We start from the raw sequence: 16,695 nt of genomic DNA on the forward strand, positions 1-16,695 counted from the left end.
GGAGAGCTCTGGTAAATGAAATACTCCAGTAACAACATTTTCCAAAACCTGTAAGGTACCAATAGCAGATCACTTCGAGTCACAACGTGTTCTGATAGCAAATGACTGCACCAGAATAAAGAAAAAAAGAAAAGGTACTTCTCTGGGCTGTAGAGCAAAAGGTTGATTTTTTTTAATCAGCTGCTCGCAGTGCTGCTGGTGTTACATTTTAAGCATCTGATTCAGGCATTTGAGTGGAAAGGCGATAAAATCCTTGACTTTGATTGAATTTCCATTGTGGCAAAAGGGAAAAATAAATACAAACAGCATAAAGAAATAAAAAAAGTTACTGTGGGACAAAACTTTCCCCATCATTTTTTAAATCTATACAGATACTGAAAAAAATGTTTTTTGGTTTGCTTGAAGGTCAAAATTCAGCTTTTAAGCATTCTTTCAGCAGGCATTATATTTAAATACTGAACTGCCTGCCAGTTTAAGGAGCACATTTCTTCAATTACATCCAGCACTAGTGCAGCTGTTAGGATTTCCCAAGGGACCACTGCAAACTGAAGAAATGCCTTTGCTGTGGTGCTGACAGGTTCTGTGGCATTGCCCTGCCCTTTGCTTGCTTCTGCATTCGGCTGCTGGCCTCACTGATGTAAATAAGAAGAGAATCAAGTACCCAGGCTCTTCTGAAGTCCATGTCAAAGAACATTTAAATGATAGACTTCATTGCTTGTACAGCAACTTTAAAAGAAGAATTTTTTACAAAGCAGTTCCAGTGTAAGGAAAATGAGTAAGTGGGGGTGAAAGTTAAATTTTACACCCTATACAATATAAATGCATCCCCTATTACAGAAGCCTCTGATAATATTTCCTCTAATTGAATTACTTCTATGAAATCAATAGGGGAGAAAACCCCTCTGAACACATTAGGAAGAGGACTACCAGCTTTTATTTATCTACTACATTGTTTTACAGAGGGAGGCACACGTTACAATAGGGATAACTCAAGTCATGAGCAGGGAATTACCTTTTACCATCACAAGTTTTCCTACAGGTATGTTTCCTTAAAAGGAGCTAAATAAATGGAAGAATTTCAATACCAGCTTTTAGGAGCAAGATAGTATCCTGAGAATATCTATGTATGAGAAACATTTTTAGTTATACTTACCTTAGCAGCCTCCTCAGTCACAAGCTGTACTGTAAAGCATCTTTATAATAGAAATGGTCTTCTGGATTTCAAGGTCAACGTGAAAACACAGATTTTCCGCATTTTGATTCAAATGTAACTCACATGATTACTGGGGCTCAAGGATTTTTAGGAGAGATGGAGGCAGGAAGAGCTTTCATAAAAGCATTAAAATGGGTGAAAATTCATGTGTAATTGTTAAACTGCACTAAAGAGCAGAGAATACAGACATAACACACAAGATCTGATTTTCACTATCTATTGGCTTATTTCATTAATGGTACTACCAAATGCTTAGTAAAAACCTCTTGTTGTTTGGAAGAAGGTGGCTGGAAACTGGCCAAATGATGTACACCTTAGAGACAAAGACCAAGGAAGGTGAGATGGTGCAGGCTGTATCTGTGATAATTATTTGAACAAATCCCACCTGCCTGGCACTCAAGGGTAGAGGCAAGCTTTTGCTGTCTGGGCAGGTCTCATATGTATCTCCAGCGCACATTTTAGCAGCCAGAATTTGCTTTTAATCTCCCATATGACATTTGGTATGTCAGGACAGTGAATTCTGTCTTGATCCTGATAGTTCCTGTCATTCAGCAACTGCTGGGTGGCAGCTGGACAGCATGAGCAGCACAGCCCAGAACAAAGCCAGCAGCATGTGGGGATGGTCAATCCCAGGGAGGTGCCACAGGGCCCTCCAGCTTCCAAGTGTCCCCAAGACAGAGATGGGATGTTCACCTGACTGTCACTCCTTGATGGTGAGGAGTTTTGAGCCCACAGCAGATGAACAACTTCCGACTTTGGGAAATCCTTCTTAACTGCACGTGCCAGTCCCCAACACACAAGTGAGGTTCCCTTGAGTGTGGGAAAGGGGACAGTGCACAGAGCTGCTGGAGAAAAGTGGCAGCTTTTTCCCTGAAGGAAGTGTACAATACGTGGACCTCACACATCCACACATATGGACATGTGGCATGTCCTGGACACCCCTACCTTGTCAGGGTGTGGGATGTGGGTGGGAAGCGACCCACCCATCTGCCCTGGTCACCAAAGCTGGACAGTTGTTCAGTGAGGTGGTCAGATGAACCCGCCTGCGTAGGAGAAGCTGTTCAGTGCCAGACCTCTCACTCACTCTCACAGAAAGGAAATTCTCACTCAGCATTTTGCACTGGAACTTCAGTACTGAGATGGTTATCTTCCAGGAGCTAATACAAAATAACTTCCCACAAATGGCCCAGCAACCCAAAATCTATTCCTGCAGCCTGAAAATTTCAGTGTGTTGCCAGCTCACAGCTTTGATGCCACCAGTTCCTTAAGGCAGTTTTATCCAGCTCTGTTGAAAAGGAAAACATTCACTGTGCCTTGGGGGAAATGAGGCATAGAAGTCCCGTTATCACTGACAGAAGTTTTGTTTCTAATTCCCCATCTGCTCTTCTGAATGTTAACCTACAGTAGTGACACATAACTTAAATGATAAATAAGGATTCCAAATAGGAACCAACAAATAGTAGTCAGATAGGCTGGTGGTGTCTGCAAGAATGTGATGTGGACATTCGTATTTCAAGAAAGAGAAATGAAACAAAAAAATAGTGTTGCATAACAATAAAGGGAAAATGCTAACACAGAATAGGACAAAGTAATGGTCAAAATCGGATTTATTTTTTTTAACTTTAATCCATATAGGATCCTTCACAGCTCCTCATTCCTATTCTTATTGTTACTTGTGTTTAGCAGCTGAATAAAATAGCAGTCAAGGCAAGAAATATGGGAAGAGAGTAATAATGTGATGCATAGTGTTAACTCACTGATTTTGGAAATATCCATTTATCTTGGTTAAATAAAAGCTTAGCCCAAGTAGTAAGCCAAGTAATCATGATTAGAGAGAGAAAAAGACATTCACCTCCTTGGAAACTCAATACTCTTCAACAGTAATAGCACTGCAGTGACATTGTTCGAAGCTGGACACTTGCAGTAATTAATACAGATTATTGCCATCTGAGGAATGGAAGTATCTGTGCTTGCTCCTACCATTGTTTTAATTTCAGACCAGTTATGAGACCAAAAATACTTTGGGTTTTTGTTTCATGGACACAGCCCCTTCACTGTTCAGGCCATCAGAGGACAGTAGAGGTTTTGTTCTCTTTATTGGTTCATAACTCCATAGAGGGTATATGTACACTGTTCTCTCTTAGAGAGACTTTGCCTTTGTTCTTTCTCATTATCTTTTTTCCTGACTCTCAAGAAAAATTGGTTTTATGCTAAAAAGTATATTACAAGAACATATCTATTAAGAGATTCATGAACTCTCAAGCTATTGTTTTTCTAAGGAGGATGAATCTGCATCTGTATTGTCCAGTGTATCATGCACTGAACTCATCTGCAAAGCAGGTGCTTTAGTGCTCACACTGATTTCTGACCTATTAGCCTGGTGCAGCACTGCATTAACCTGAGTGCATCAGCCTTGTCTCAGAGTCCATCAACTCTTCGACTCACCAGATTCCCCATCCACCTCACACCACTACTTCTGTGCATTTCATTACTGCCTTGCTGCAATATGCAGCTGTTCCTGCTCTTTGTGGTGTGGGCACATCACTATTATCTGTGTTGTGCTCCCTGTCTTTCTAATACTCTGTCTTAATGTGACCCACTTAATTTCTAACTTTCTCTCAGCCTTGCTCATCAGACTGGGTTTGATCTGTGTCCTAACCATGAAGGACTCCACTAGAAAGGCTTCCTCCTTGCACTAGAAATGGACCTTCCCTGTAGGAATTAGGATTTTGCATTGTTTTTCTAATCAGCCAGTTGGCTTCTGTCCCTAACATGTGACTTGGACATCCTTACTCTCACTCCACAGCCTATTACAAAAAATATCTGGTCATATATCAGCAGGAGTCCCCGACTGGTAAGCATTAGCTTGCTATACCATGTTTAGGGGTCATCAGAAATTATTGCTACCACACTATTCCCACCCAGGTGCTCTATTTTGCTGTGAATAGCAGAACTAGTCAATGGAGAGAAATCTCTTCCATTCAGTTAATATCTTAATATTGAGCTCATTGTTAAAACAACAGTTCCTCGCCACTAATCAGCAAAAAGCAATCAGGCAGGGCAAACAGGGGGCTCCAGAGGACACATGCATGAGTTCAGTGGTCCACAGAGCTGTAGCCACGTTGCACACGACTTAGACTCAAGAGCCAGTAGGCAGCTGCACCTGCAGAATTACGTTTGAAAAAATGAGGACACTAAGAATATTAATTTTCTGTGAAAATTACGTGAAATGCATGCAGGAAAAAAATATGTCTGGAGCTTTTCTACAGCACTTGGGCACAAAATTTTGCTTTGTGAATTTGACACAGCAATTGATCATATTCAACTAAGAGGGCTACAGATGGTGAAGTCTGTGTTCTGAAAAGATGACAAACCACCGCAGAGTGCTTATGATGCAAAATTTACCCTTTTGTAATAAGACAAAGAGGAAAGATGCTCATGAGAACTAAACTGGGTGTATGCTTTTACCAGACAGTTGTTTATTTCCCAGCTCCATGACTCTGTATCAGTAGTATTGTGGTATTATATCTGTCTTTTCCTATCAAGCCCTTTCCTCAGTTTCAAAGGAGACAAGTAATTTCTACTCAGTGTCTGTCATAACCAGATTTCTAAGCTGGCATGGCAGGACTATTCGCAACCTATTTGTAGACATCTCTCTGCATCCAGAGATCCTTCAGCAGGTCCCAGAGACCAGTGGTAATGGAACACAACTACCAGCCAGCTAAAGACCCAAGCTCATGCTCCTCTTGTTCCTCCAATCCAGCAGTCTCTGACATTTAGATCTCAACAATCTATTCCTTGCGTATGCCAGCAGATTTAATACAGCACTGTTCACTGACAGCCAGGGAAGCTAAACCGGCACAGTTAAATAACTTGCTTGAATTTCCAGTTCACATTGGCAGCACTCATGGTCCTCTTCCCTGGTCACTGTTTTGGATCAGATCCTTTACGAACTGGTCTGCGCAAACATGGTGCAAAAGCAGTTGCCTGCAATGGTGAAGTAGCTTTACACCAATACCCAAAGCAGAGAGCCAGCCTGCTTACTGGGGGAGCAGCGTGGGCTGAAACACTTTTCTGAACCAGGGGTGAAGCCAGGGAAGAGCTTTTTGCAAATCATGTCCTTGCTCAGCGTCTCTGTGTCACACCTGTACCTTTGCAGTATTAACATGGCCATGGTCATGGTCTTTAGTAAGATGTGACATGTGAAACCTCAGCAGTGGTCTCATATTGGTGCCAACTGCCCACCCGTTAGGAGCACACGCGTCCAGCCAGCTGTGCTCTGCTAGACCCTCATAAAAATTAACAAGAACTCTAAATGCAGGCTGCTGTATTTTGCCACAGAAAATAAAGTCAAACAACAGCTAAAACTGGGGAGGGGGGGAAATGGGAGCAGAGAAGGCAGACCAAAAGCAACATAAGGGTTGTATTTATTTTCTAATCCCATCTCTTTTAGTGTCTGTGATGAGCACTGTAACTAAAGGAATCTAACTGAATTAGAATTTCAATATGTCCTGAGTAGATTGGAGCTGTTTCCATTCACGAGCAGCACGTCCCAGCTGTAATTGCCTGCTCGCTTATCCACATAGCTCTTTACAGCTAATCCAAATGCAGACTCAAAAATAAATAGTGCCAGAGCATTCACTTCCCGCTGGGCAGTAGTTTTAGCTCGCCTCTGCCTTTGCTTTGTTCCGGATGGTGCTCTCGATGGCAGAGGGACTGACTCAAAGGAGATAAAAGATGATTGACCTGCTCAAGAAAAGCCACTCCTGCTGTATCTGCCCTGCCTGTTTTGTGCTTTTCCTCTGGGTGCTGCTTTGTCTCTGTTTATTTTCCTCTGCCCTCACCTCTCTCCCAAGCCACATCGCTCCTGCAATCTACTTCTCCTTCGTGGCTTCCCTAAAAGCTGCTGGTGTCCTCCGTGTCCCCAGAAGCACATCACCCTTCCTATCTGTGTGCTCCTACCCACAAACACATCACCAGGATTTTAGCAGTGAAATTAAGCTCCCTCTTCAGGGATACTTAAAAGCTGCGCACTTCTCAGATTAGGTCTTCTCTGGAGGGGTGTAAAGCTGAGGTACAGTTGCACAAAGCTGGACAAGGTGTCCCCATGGATGGGACTTGGCACAACCACAAAGCAAGGCTCTGCCTTTGCTCTCTGACATGGGAATCTGTATGTGTGTTGGCTCTCATCCCTCCTCACTGGGTGGAAGGTGGTTGTCCACCATTTTTCAGACTGTTTTTTCCACTACAACCACCCCAGACTTCCTGGAAGCCTTTGACCAAGTCTCAGCAGCCTCTGTGCCTCTGTCCATCACTTGTAAAACAGCAGTGCCAACACCCTGTTGCTTCACAGTTTGTGGTGTAAATCCCAGGTCCCTGAGATGACAATGGTGCAGGGGCATAGAAGTTGAGTAAGAAGCCACTTCAGCTTAGTCAGAGGTGCCCAAATCCCACCATGGAATCAATTGTTCTTAAAAATAATATTTTTAGTGTCCAAAAGAGCCTTGTCTAAGACTTAATCAAGTAGGTACCCACAAAAATCTCAGCTGGAGAGAAGGTCATTCCCTCTTGATGACCATCAAAGAGACTGATCTCAGCATGGAGCTAGAGCTAGAAACACCTCTCTGGGAGCAGAGAAGCAATGCCTCCACCTCATCTCCTTTCTCTCACTCCCTCTCCATTTCCTACTGGTTTGTCATGGCATGACCACAAGCCACAGAGCATCTTCACTGTCACTCACATGCTCTTAGCCAGTCAGCCTGGTCCAGGGCCATATAGCTCTTCTGGTGCCGTGCAGTACCCAAGGTGATATATCCCTCTGCAACGGCAGAGAATTGCACTAAGATTTAAAGGAGAGCATCAAGTGAGGTAGTGCAGCACTTTCACTGCCTTCATTCTTACCCCCAGGATCCTTCTCCATCACTGTAATACTACCTGGTCTTCGGCAGGGCAGATCTCCCTATAAAACTCTCTTGGCTCAATTGGATAGGAGTTGTAAGGGACTGACCCAGCACTTGCCACTGCTGCACCCCCCCCCCCCCCAGATCCAGCCCATTTTATGCCACTTTGTGCCCTTCTCCAAAGCCAGAGAGCAGCTGCGATGATGAATAAAGTGCTTGTCCAATGTGTCACTTGCTACGTTAATTCCAATTCAGCACAGAAAGCTAAAAATGTTTGCAGAATCCTGACAGGCAAAGGGGACAATTATCCTCAGCTGCTCCTCACAAATGTTGATCCCCGTGACTGCAACATGCCAAGGGAGGCATTGCCTCGTGCTTGGATTGCAAACTCATCAGCACCAAAACACAGGGATGGTAATAAGGGCTGACTCTTCACTGCATGCTCTGCTACGAGATGAGCTGGAAGTGTCCTCTGCCAAGTACAGCAATGGGACCAGCACATCCCTTGTACGGATGAGGAAGCTGAGGCTGTAGTGTCAGACTGCTCCAAGGCAATCAGAAGGTCACCAAAGAAGTTGTGACTCTCTTGCAATGATAGACAGTAGCTCCCTCCTTGTAGCTGACCTGGAGACACAGGAATTTCTTCTATAAGTTGCTGTTTCAATCAACTAAATCAGAATAATTAAGACTATGACAGTGTGGCCAAGGTGAGTGAAGTGAGTTGTCACTGGGACAGTAACACATAGGAAGAGGTACTGGGGGAAAAGAAAAAAGAAAAAAAAATAAAAGAAAGTTGGAAAAGGAAGTTAAAGTTAAAAAGACCAGGAAGAATAAAGACTATAAAGTCTACAGCCATGCTGGGTGGGCTGTTTAGGCTCGTACTAGGAAGGCAGCTCTTGGGGAAGCCTAGGGATGAAAGGCATCACTAAATGGGAAGGTGTGAAAGCTTTTTCAAAACACAGAAAGTCAGCACTGGAACGAAAAACATCATGAAATGGAAACCTGGAAGCTTCAGAGGTTACATTGGAATACTTAATTTTGAAGTGTGAACATAATGCGTATTGTCATGTAGCAGAGATACAGATACCTCAGCCTTTCTGAATATCTCTCCTACTCCTCTATATACTGGGGAGAGGGAATTAACAACTGTGAAGGATGACTTCACGTTAAAAGAAATTTTGCCTTTGAAAACAAACCCAAATGCCACTGTGTTCCACACACAGCTTTCATTTTCACTGGCAGCCCGATGGTCTACCTTTGGACATAAAATGTCCCAGACGTGCTTGTGACATGGGAGCCCAGCAAGACCACCCTGTGTCCAGGATGTCTCCCTCATTCAACTAAAAATCCAGATGGAGAGCTCAGCTCTCATCTCTGAGCTCTAGGGAAGCTTAGGAAAAGGGTCAGAAATAGAGGTGAATCATTAATGAAGCATCATTAGCCATCAGTCCTCCTAAACTCTTGTCAGTACATTAACACCAGCTGCCCATTGTCCACTTTCCCCTTGCCATAATGAGGAACCCCAAATTCAAGGTCATCTGCCGGTGGAATTAGTCAGTTAGTGCAGCTGGAGCTCCTGAGATGCTGCAACAAGGGCAGTAATTTATGTCCCTCTGTCCTGCACCAGGCCTATTATCCTGGGAAGCAGCAGAGTCCAGTCACGAGGCAGAAATACACCATTTGATATTGCTGTTGCTGCTACACAATTTAGAGCTGCTGCTGCCAGAGCCTTAAACGTTCCCTAAGTGGTGACTGTCTTCTGCTAATGCAGATGCATTTCTTTTGTGAGTCAGTTTACTGCTGTTCTTGTTGGTCTATGCTTGCTGTCCTTCCATTTTGGATTCAGACAAGGCTCCTGGGTCCAGCTCTTTCATTATTTCAATACCAGGACTGGAAAACTCCCCTGGATCATCTCCTGAATCAGACAGGAGTGTCTTCATACAGTAGTTATCTCCACCACTCTGCCTGGGAGATTGTACCATGCTCTAAGGCACCTAAATGCCAGATTACCCCCCAGTCAGGCTACACTTTACATCAAAAATTCAACAGGCCACTTTATTTACTCTCTTATCCTTCATCACACAATACTTCTCTCTGTTTTCTGGAGAACATGGTATCATCAGACATAGGCATACATAAGACCTATTGGGACATAAAATCTAATTGTCCATACTCAGTGAATTCACCTCAAAGTGAACCACCATCTCCTTGCAGGTTGCCTTTGACGCTTGGTTTCTGTCTCTTCCTTATCCCATGGGTGATGGTGGGTGGGACCATCCCAAGAAAAAGGTCTATCCAGTCATGAGAGAGATCAAATATCTCCCGTTCCTCAACAACAGCTGCTCTGTCTGTCCATGAACAGGCACAGGCAGCTGTGTGGTGACACTGGGAAGGGTTAATATGTGGACCAGTAGGAAAACTTTGGGGTTCACAGAGAGCTCCTTTGGGGTTCAAATGAATCCTCTGTCTGGGAAGCATCCAGCGTCCAGAGCACTTGCCAGCACAGACAGTGCTGGATGTGGGTGTATTCAGACAAAGCTGAGGTGGTCAGTGATTATATCTTTAAGTGAATGCTTTCGTTGCCTTTTGATTACTCAGGGTGTCTTTTATGAGGTAAAATTAATGCAAGTGCTTCTCTTTTTACAGTGGCCACACTGCCCAGGAAATGAAATGCCATAAGGGGAGCAAAGCTCATTAGTTTGGTGTTGTAAATGGTTCTCCAAGGTCTCAGAAACCCTACGATTAACATAAACATAGGCAGAGGCAATTACCAACAAACATACATATAAAACCCAGCTTTCCATCTAGAAACATGGTCTGCAGTATCCCTCTTTGTCTGTTCATAGATGTGGGGACCCAGAGGTAAGGGACTTTTCATACCAATCGTGACATAACCCAAAACCTGAGGAAGCCAGCTCAGGGTGAAAGTGAGGACTACAGAGCACATAACAGAGTTCCTGAGGTACCAGCTAAGGGATCTTGTGATTCATCCTCAGAATTATATCCTTTTTTGGAGAAAATTGAAGCAAATCCTATCCTGGCATGTTTTTTTCACACTGAAGTCCTCTCTCAGGCGGTTGCTGTCAGGTGGACTTCTTAGGACAGGGCAGAGCAGTTCTAATCTTATAAGAACTATCTCAAGTCTTCATCTTGCTATAGCTGGAAAAGTGTAAATCTTGTCAGGTTTTCTAGCAAGTTCCAAGAGATCCACCAGAAGGTAATGTTCAAGAGGAGGATGAGAACAGGGGAGGATGGGAGGAGTGGGTCAGCCACGGGCAGGCTGTGTAGGCGTAGCAGGCCCACGTATTTGTAGGAGATTGTGCGCTTTTTACCGTGTGTTTCTCTCTTTAACCTTGTGTATTTATTCAGAATAGCCCCAAACATGAAGAATGAGGTGTGTTTTGTAAAAACCAAAGCTTGGTTCTCCTGTCTCTGTGGCAACCATGTCAAGAGACAGCTGTGTTGTTGCCACAAGGGCAAATAGTGAAGGAGACAGGGATGTTTGGGCAAGGTCAGGCAGAAAGCCCAGAGTTCCAACTCTAACAAAAGTCACAGCAAGTACAGGAGTTTACGAATAACCTGCCCTATAGGAATATCCCCCACAGACTCCTGGTAGTCAAAAAGCAGCTTTAAGCATCTCTTCTACTCTGTTTTTAACAGGTATTGTCATGACTTTAAATGCTCCGTCTGTTCAAGCAATAGCACAACACACTCTGAGTGTGAGGCTGACGTCCTACAGTAATGAGTTTCGCAGGCTGATTACTTGTTGCATGATAAAAATAAGTTGCCAGCAGCTGACTCAGAGAGGTAATGGGCAAGAAGAGAAAAGAAAAAAAAGAAGTAGTGATACTTGTTTTCTCAGAAAAGAGAGAAGGGGCAGGGGAGGAAGAAGGTTTACAAACCTGCCTTGGGACTAACCCAGGGGAGGAGAAAAGCATGGAAGTTTGTTAACTGACCTGGTGAGGCAGGACATGGTCATGTAGGTTGCAACTGTTTTAAGTTATATGTCCTCCAAAAGTCTTCCAAAGGAGGTCTTGGAGACTTTGTGTTGTTACTGGTCCCCAAAAGGTTCTTACCTTACATCTAACCCCTGCCTAAAGGAACCATGGGCTTTAGTCGCTTACATCTGACCTCTGGAGTAACTGCTATGATGTCATCAGTGTTACAATTTTACACAAAATTAGGTGTGCAATTGTGTGTTAAATAGTGGTAGTTAGCTTGGATTGCCCAACTAATGAAGCAGGCAGCATTAATGTTGTCACATATGGACTGCTCCAGGGCACTGGCAATATGAGGGAGTCGGAAATCACTCCAACTTAGTGGGAACAGAGACATCCCTTTTTCTCCTCTGGCATCCCCTCAGTGGGACAGATCCTTCTCACCCAGCTCTCACTCCAACAGTGCCCCTGCAATTTGCTCTGGACATTACAAATCTGCCTCCCTGCCCAGGCAGTCTTGCCCAGGTGTCCCTGTAGGCTCAGACAGGTGGCAGAACCTGCTGATCACCTCTAACATGTGCCCAAGTTTTGCTTAATTAAGAACAGACTCTCTAATAGCATTCATCACCATCTCCTGATGGCTCTGGGACCACTCAGACTGTGGCAGCGCAGCCAGCCAGGCTTTTCTGTCATGCCATTCATGTCTGACATCCTAGAGGATGCAGTGGCAAATACAGAATTTTATTTTCCAGCATTGAGGGACTCAGCCTGGGACAGACTCAGACTCCAGCATCCAGTCTGGTCTCCAGGCCCCTGGGTAGTTGCTCTGAGCCCTCCTGCGTAGCTTGGTGCAGAAACACCATCTGGGTGGTCACTGTGGTGCTGCCTTAGGTAATGTGGGTGCAAATCTTACCTACCAGAGTGAGGATTAGACCCAAGGTCTTACAACTGAAATTTCTGACCAATATGACTGTGAAAACATTTAGTTGGTGGCTACATTGGTTAGATCCTGGAAGATGCTACTTCACCTTCTAAACTATAGTTATTTCAGGGAGGAAGTGCTCCCTCTTGTTGTTTATTCCCCAGTACTTAACTACAGTCATTGTAAGGAAAGAAGAGTCTTTTAGCTCTCAGGCTGCAGTGATGACCACAGTCAGGGAATGGTCTGGGGGAGATGCTCCTCCTTTCTCCACCCTTCTTTTGGACTACCTTTTTGTCCAATTTGCTGTTCACAAATGCAGTACAGAAGCTTTGTCAAATATTGCCACCTCTTATTTTAAGCAAATCTCAGTCCCAAGACAGCATTTCTGAGCATGGCAGCAGGATCCAACAGGGAGGAGGTGACAGGGCCACCAGTTTGGCCCAGCCAGCTGCCCAACTGGGGTGTGAGTTTGGCATGGGGCTGCACCAGGGATCCTGTGGTGGAGCTCTGGGTTAATTCCAGTTGGAGAGCCCGGTCCCTTGGCACCTGTCTGCCTGTCTGCATATGGATGGATTTTGGCTCTTGTCCATGTCAGTCTTCCCCTGCAGCCACCTCTACAGTATTTAAGTATTCTCCTGGTTCACCACTATGCAAATATTGAAATTAGCCCTTTGCATGATTATGTAGATAGTGACATTACAGACTTCTTCAGATCATGTGCCTTCTCTGCTGACAGCATCAACCATCAGGTTTATTTTTCAGTGAGTTAAAGAATGGCCCCTAGTGTATAAAAAACTTCACCACTGAAGTATTTGGTATTTGGAATATTTCTTTTTTTTTTTCCCTTAAGCTTTTATCTGAATACATTAAAACCACAAAGTGCTTTGCTGTGAAATAATGCAAAATACAGCCCTCACAGAAAGGGTGCAGTTCTCAGAAACGGAGATTTTTAACTGAGCCTCACTAAAACCAGGAGGAGATTAGAAGGGGCTATGAGGGGAGCCACAGCCTCAATAGCAAGTCCAATCAGGCCTGAGACCCTGAGAGAAGGCAGTAGGTGTCACATCCTGCATTTAAACATAGACACCCCTGGGCAGGGACCTAACTGGTCTGGCCAAATGGCCTCAGGATAGTAATTTCTCCATGGGAAAAGACATCTTTGTCACATCAGTTACATTTCCACAAAACGCTGCGTTTACATCTCATACTTGTGCCTCATTCAGACACCTTCCCTGAGAGCCTCATCTTACTGAGAGATGCAGAACAACCAAAACCCTGTAATGAGTGTGTATGTTCTTAAACCACAGCCATTTTGTCTCCCAGAAATACTGCCATAAGAACACTAGATGCAGGTATTACCATTTCTTTACTGATGATTTCTTGCCCATGGTGCAAATCCTTTGCAGTGTGGAGCACAGTTAAGCCTGATTAGCCGGCCTCACCTTTTACCAGTGGGGCTAATGGGGTTTATTCTCCATTCTCACTCGCTGATCTCTCATCCCCATTAGTTTACATCTCACCCTGAGTTAAAAAACAGTTCGTCTCAGAGCACACTGGGTATGGCCACAGGGGACTTGGCACGCTGGATGTTATGTGGTCTGCCACGTTGGATGGGCAGTGACAAAAATTATCCCTCTTCCCCCAGGTCCTTCCATCGTCCCACTGCAGCGAGCAGAGCCAACACTGGGCAACCCTCTAAAATGTTTATTTGGACCAGTGGCCGGAGCTCTACATCTTACAGACATGATGAGAAAAGGTAAATGGCACCTGTGCTGATTATCTCTTATGGGTTTGAATCTTCAGGAATATGGCCTGTGGCTCCTCCCCAGTGGTGGCACTGGAGAAGGAGGAGGGATGCAAAGGGTGTCCATCCTGTGCCTCACAACCCTGGCTGCAGCTCCACTGAGCACAGGATCAGCCAGTGAATGCCAGGATTAATATGCCATGCCAGAATAGAGCAGAGGGGCAATGCCATAGCCATGGCCAAAGTCTTCCTTCTTCTCACACATCAGCAGCACACTGTGACCATCTCTGAGGGCAGCACACACACATTTAAAAGCGTACTAATCCCCAGTCCCAGGTTTGCAGTCCCAGTTTCAACCCCTGTGAAGCCTTTATGCTTTTTGCAGGTGTCCTTCCTCCTTCCAGCCATTGGCCATACTGCTCCTGCACCCTCTCTAGACAACACACACACGCAGTGCCTCCTGTCCCCCAGCCAGATCATTGCCCCACATGGCTTTTACACATCTGGATGATGCATCCAGCTGTCAGAGATGTTTTCTGGTTATACAGACACATGTGACAGGATTGCACAGTAGCTGAAGGATGCTAAGCAGCTTGAAAGTGAACTGATAGCTCACCAGCCCACTTAAGTGGTGTTGCTGGAGGGAACAGGCTGAAGGAGACAGCAATAAATGAGTTACTGGATCTCCCAGAGGAGCAAGGAAATATGCAAAAAAGAAGGAAAGAGAAGGAGAGGTTTGAAGTCCACAGACAAAGGCAGTGCTCCGCTGGGAATGAAAGAAGTTAAATATCAATGATGAAAGAATAATTGTCGGTAATGCTCAGACTCATCCTTCCAAACTCTCTCTCCTTTGTAGTAAGATTTGCTGGACAGCTTGTCTTGTCACAACAAGGACACATTTGCCTTTCTTTTCTTTCTTTTGCCCCTTCCCTCCTCTCCTTCAGTTCCTCTTGCAGTCACTATTACATGTAATCACAAAAAATCAGACTCCAGTGAAACAAAAACAGATATCAGTGCATCTACAATGCCAATTAGCAAAATACACTCCTCAATTATTCTAATGAGACATTACTGCTGGCATCTGCTTGGGAAAATGTGCTCCTGAATTCGGGCAGCAGAGCTGCCCTCAGGACCCTGAGATTCTTTGGAGAACTCGCCCATTTGCTGAACTTTTCTGCAAAGACTGCATAGGTGTTCAGCTCGTTGGATAATCTGATCCCAAACAGGTATTCTGAAGATCAAAAGGCCAGCTTGGAAGTAGGCTTCCATGAACTTCCAGTTGGAGCTGGTTATCTAACTGCCTCCTGTACTTCTGCAAGTCTCTTCTTTAATTGAATTTTCCCCAGGCTAATGTTCTCCTGCATTAAAACACTGTCATGGTCCAAGGTTAGACACTTGGAGGAGATATCTGCCCACACTTTGGGCTGGCTGGAAGCCAAGTGCTCCTGATTAGCATTGCCTTTGACTCTCACCATGCCTTGCAGTGGGGCTTATTAACCTGGGCTGAGGGCTGTGCTAAACAGGACTCATTGGCATCTGGTCAGCCTAAACCCTCAGCAGAGCTCACCCCTGTCTGCCTGCAGAAATAGGGAGCAGGGAGCAGTATCTCTATGCCTACACACTAGCCATGGGAAATTCAGGTGCCTTGTCAAGCCTTGGGGTGTGTTTATTTCCCAAGTGGTCCTGTGGAGCTGTACAGAAGGAATTGTTTGTACCTTGTGAGTGATTAATGAAATGCAGGAGGGAAAGGGAGGAAAAGAAAATGGAAATAAGAGAGTGCTGATGGCAGCCTCAGGACTGCAGAGGAGAAGTGTGAACACAGAGCGAGTGTTGCCAGTGGGAGAAACTCATCCACCAATGTCTGGCAGTGATTTCAACACATATAAGGTCACCAGTACCATCATTATATCAAACAGGTGGTACCTTTGAGAGAAATTACTTGCCTTAAATGACCCTTTCCTAGGAATTCTGTTCTTTAGAATTCAGACAGGAAGATTGTCATGTAGATGAGCAAATTTGTCACCTAACACATTCTACAACCACAGACCTTTGAGGGATTGCACTTTAATATTAACTGTGCTGTAATGAGTCACTTGCTGTAGAGGAATCACCTCCTCCTGGGTGGAAGGTATCTCTCTCAGGAATCTTTTTTTGGAGGATCAGGACCAAAATATCTGTATTTCATTGGTGTTAGCCTCTGACAGTTCTCCAGCTGCCACTTCTTATGCTTTGAAAAATTAGTCAAGTCCTCATTCTTTCTCAGATGTCAGTGAGGCTTTCCACAGCACTGTAAGCTTGGGAAACCAAAGCATTAGTTTGGTTTGGTTCAGTTTGGTCCAGTTTGGTGGGGAAGAGGGAAGGAATTGAGTGAACAAAATCTGTTAATATAAACAGGAGTCCTTCTGCAACCATCACTGTGACTTTTCTGAGAGCTCCAGAGAGATTTCCTGTTGCCATAGGTCTAGTAACAAAAACTAATGCAGCTAAATATACCTGTAAAGAAAAACATAAGGAAGTTGGCTTCTGAGCAGAAAAGTCCCTGAGCATTGGGAATTCTGCAGGTAAGATACAGGACAGGTTTTTGACCATTGCATTCAAGGATTTGTGATGTCATTAAACACCTCACCATGCGGTAATTTGAGTGAGATGTGCATAACAGCTGTGATATCAGAGAAGTGAATGTGAATTCAAAGTCATTCTGAATTATTTAGACAAGTAGGCACTTCCTTCTGACGAGCACCATGACTGCATGGTGCTGGAGGAGGCAGTGCCTCTCTCAGCCTCTCACCGTGGTCCAATTGCAAGGGGAGGGGTTTGAAGGCAGGTAATCTGTGTTTATTTGGAAAAAAAAAATGAAGTAATTGCAGATGCCTGGTTATTGTTATTTTAACTTTCCCATGAGGAAATAATGCCCTTTGCAGAGCTGCTAGATCCTACTTATTTTGGAGCGGGAGATCATGTAAAGATCTGCTGACCAC

At 44.5% G+C, this 16,695-nt stretch overlaps 1 protein-coding gene across 5 annotated transcripts in view; it reads left to right on the forward strand.

Moving 5' to 3' along the window:
• The window catches only part of LOC113982091 (calcium-activated potassium channel subunit beta-2), a 98,845-nt gene that overhangs the window by 68,288 nt on the left and 13,862 nt on the right, over positions 1–16,695 (forward strand). For 4 of the 5 annotated variants that reach the window (XM_027710019.2, XM_039381856.1, XM_027709989.2 and 1 more), the window contains exon 2: positions 13,619–13,729. The exons of the other annotated variant lie outside the window; for it this stretch is intronic. In XM_027710019.2, the coding sequence (XP_027565820.1) occupies positions 13,674–13,729 (56 nt within the window). In that variant the 5' untranslated portion in view covers positions 13,619–13,673. The remainder of the gene's footprint in view (positions 1–13,618; positions 13,730–16,695) is intronic. 5 annotated transcript variants of the gene reach the window in all.

Source organism: Pipra filicauda, unplaced genomic scaffold (assembly GCF_003945595.2).
Source record: "Pipra filicauda isolate LSUMZ 115617 unplaced genomic scaffold, ASM394559v2 scaffold242_size1167801_pilon, whole genome shotgun sequence".
NCBI lineage: Eukaryota > Metazoa > Chordata > Aves > Passeriformes > Pipridae > Pipra > Pipra filicauda.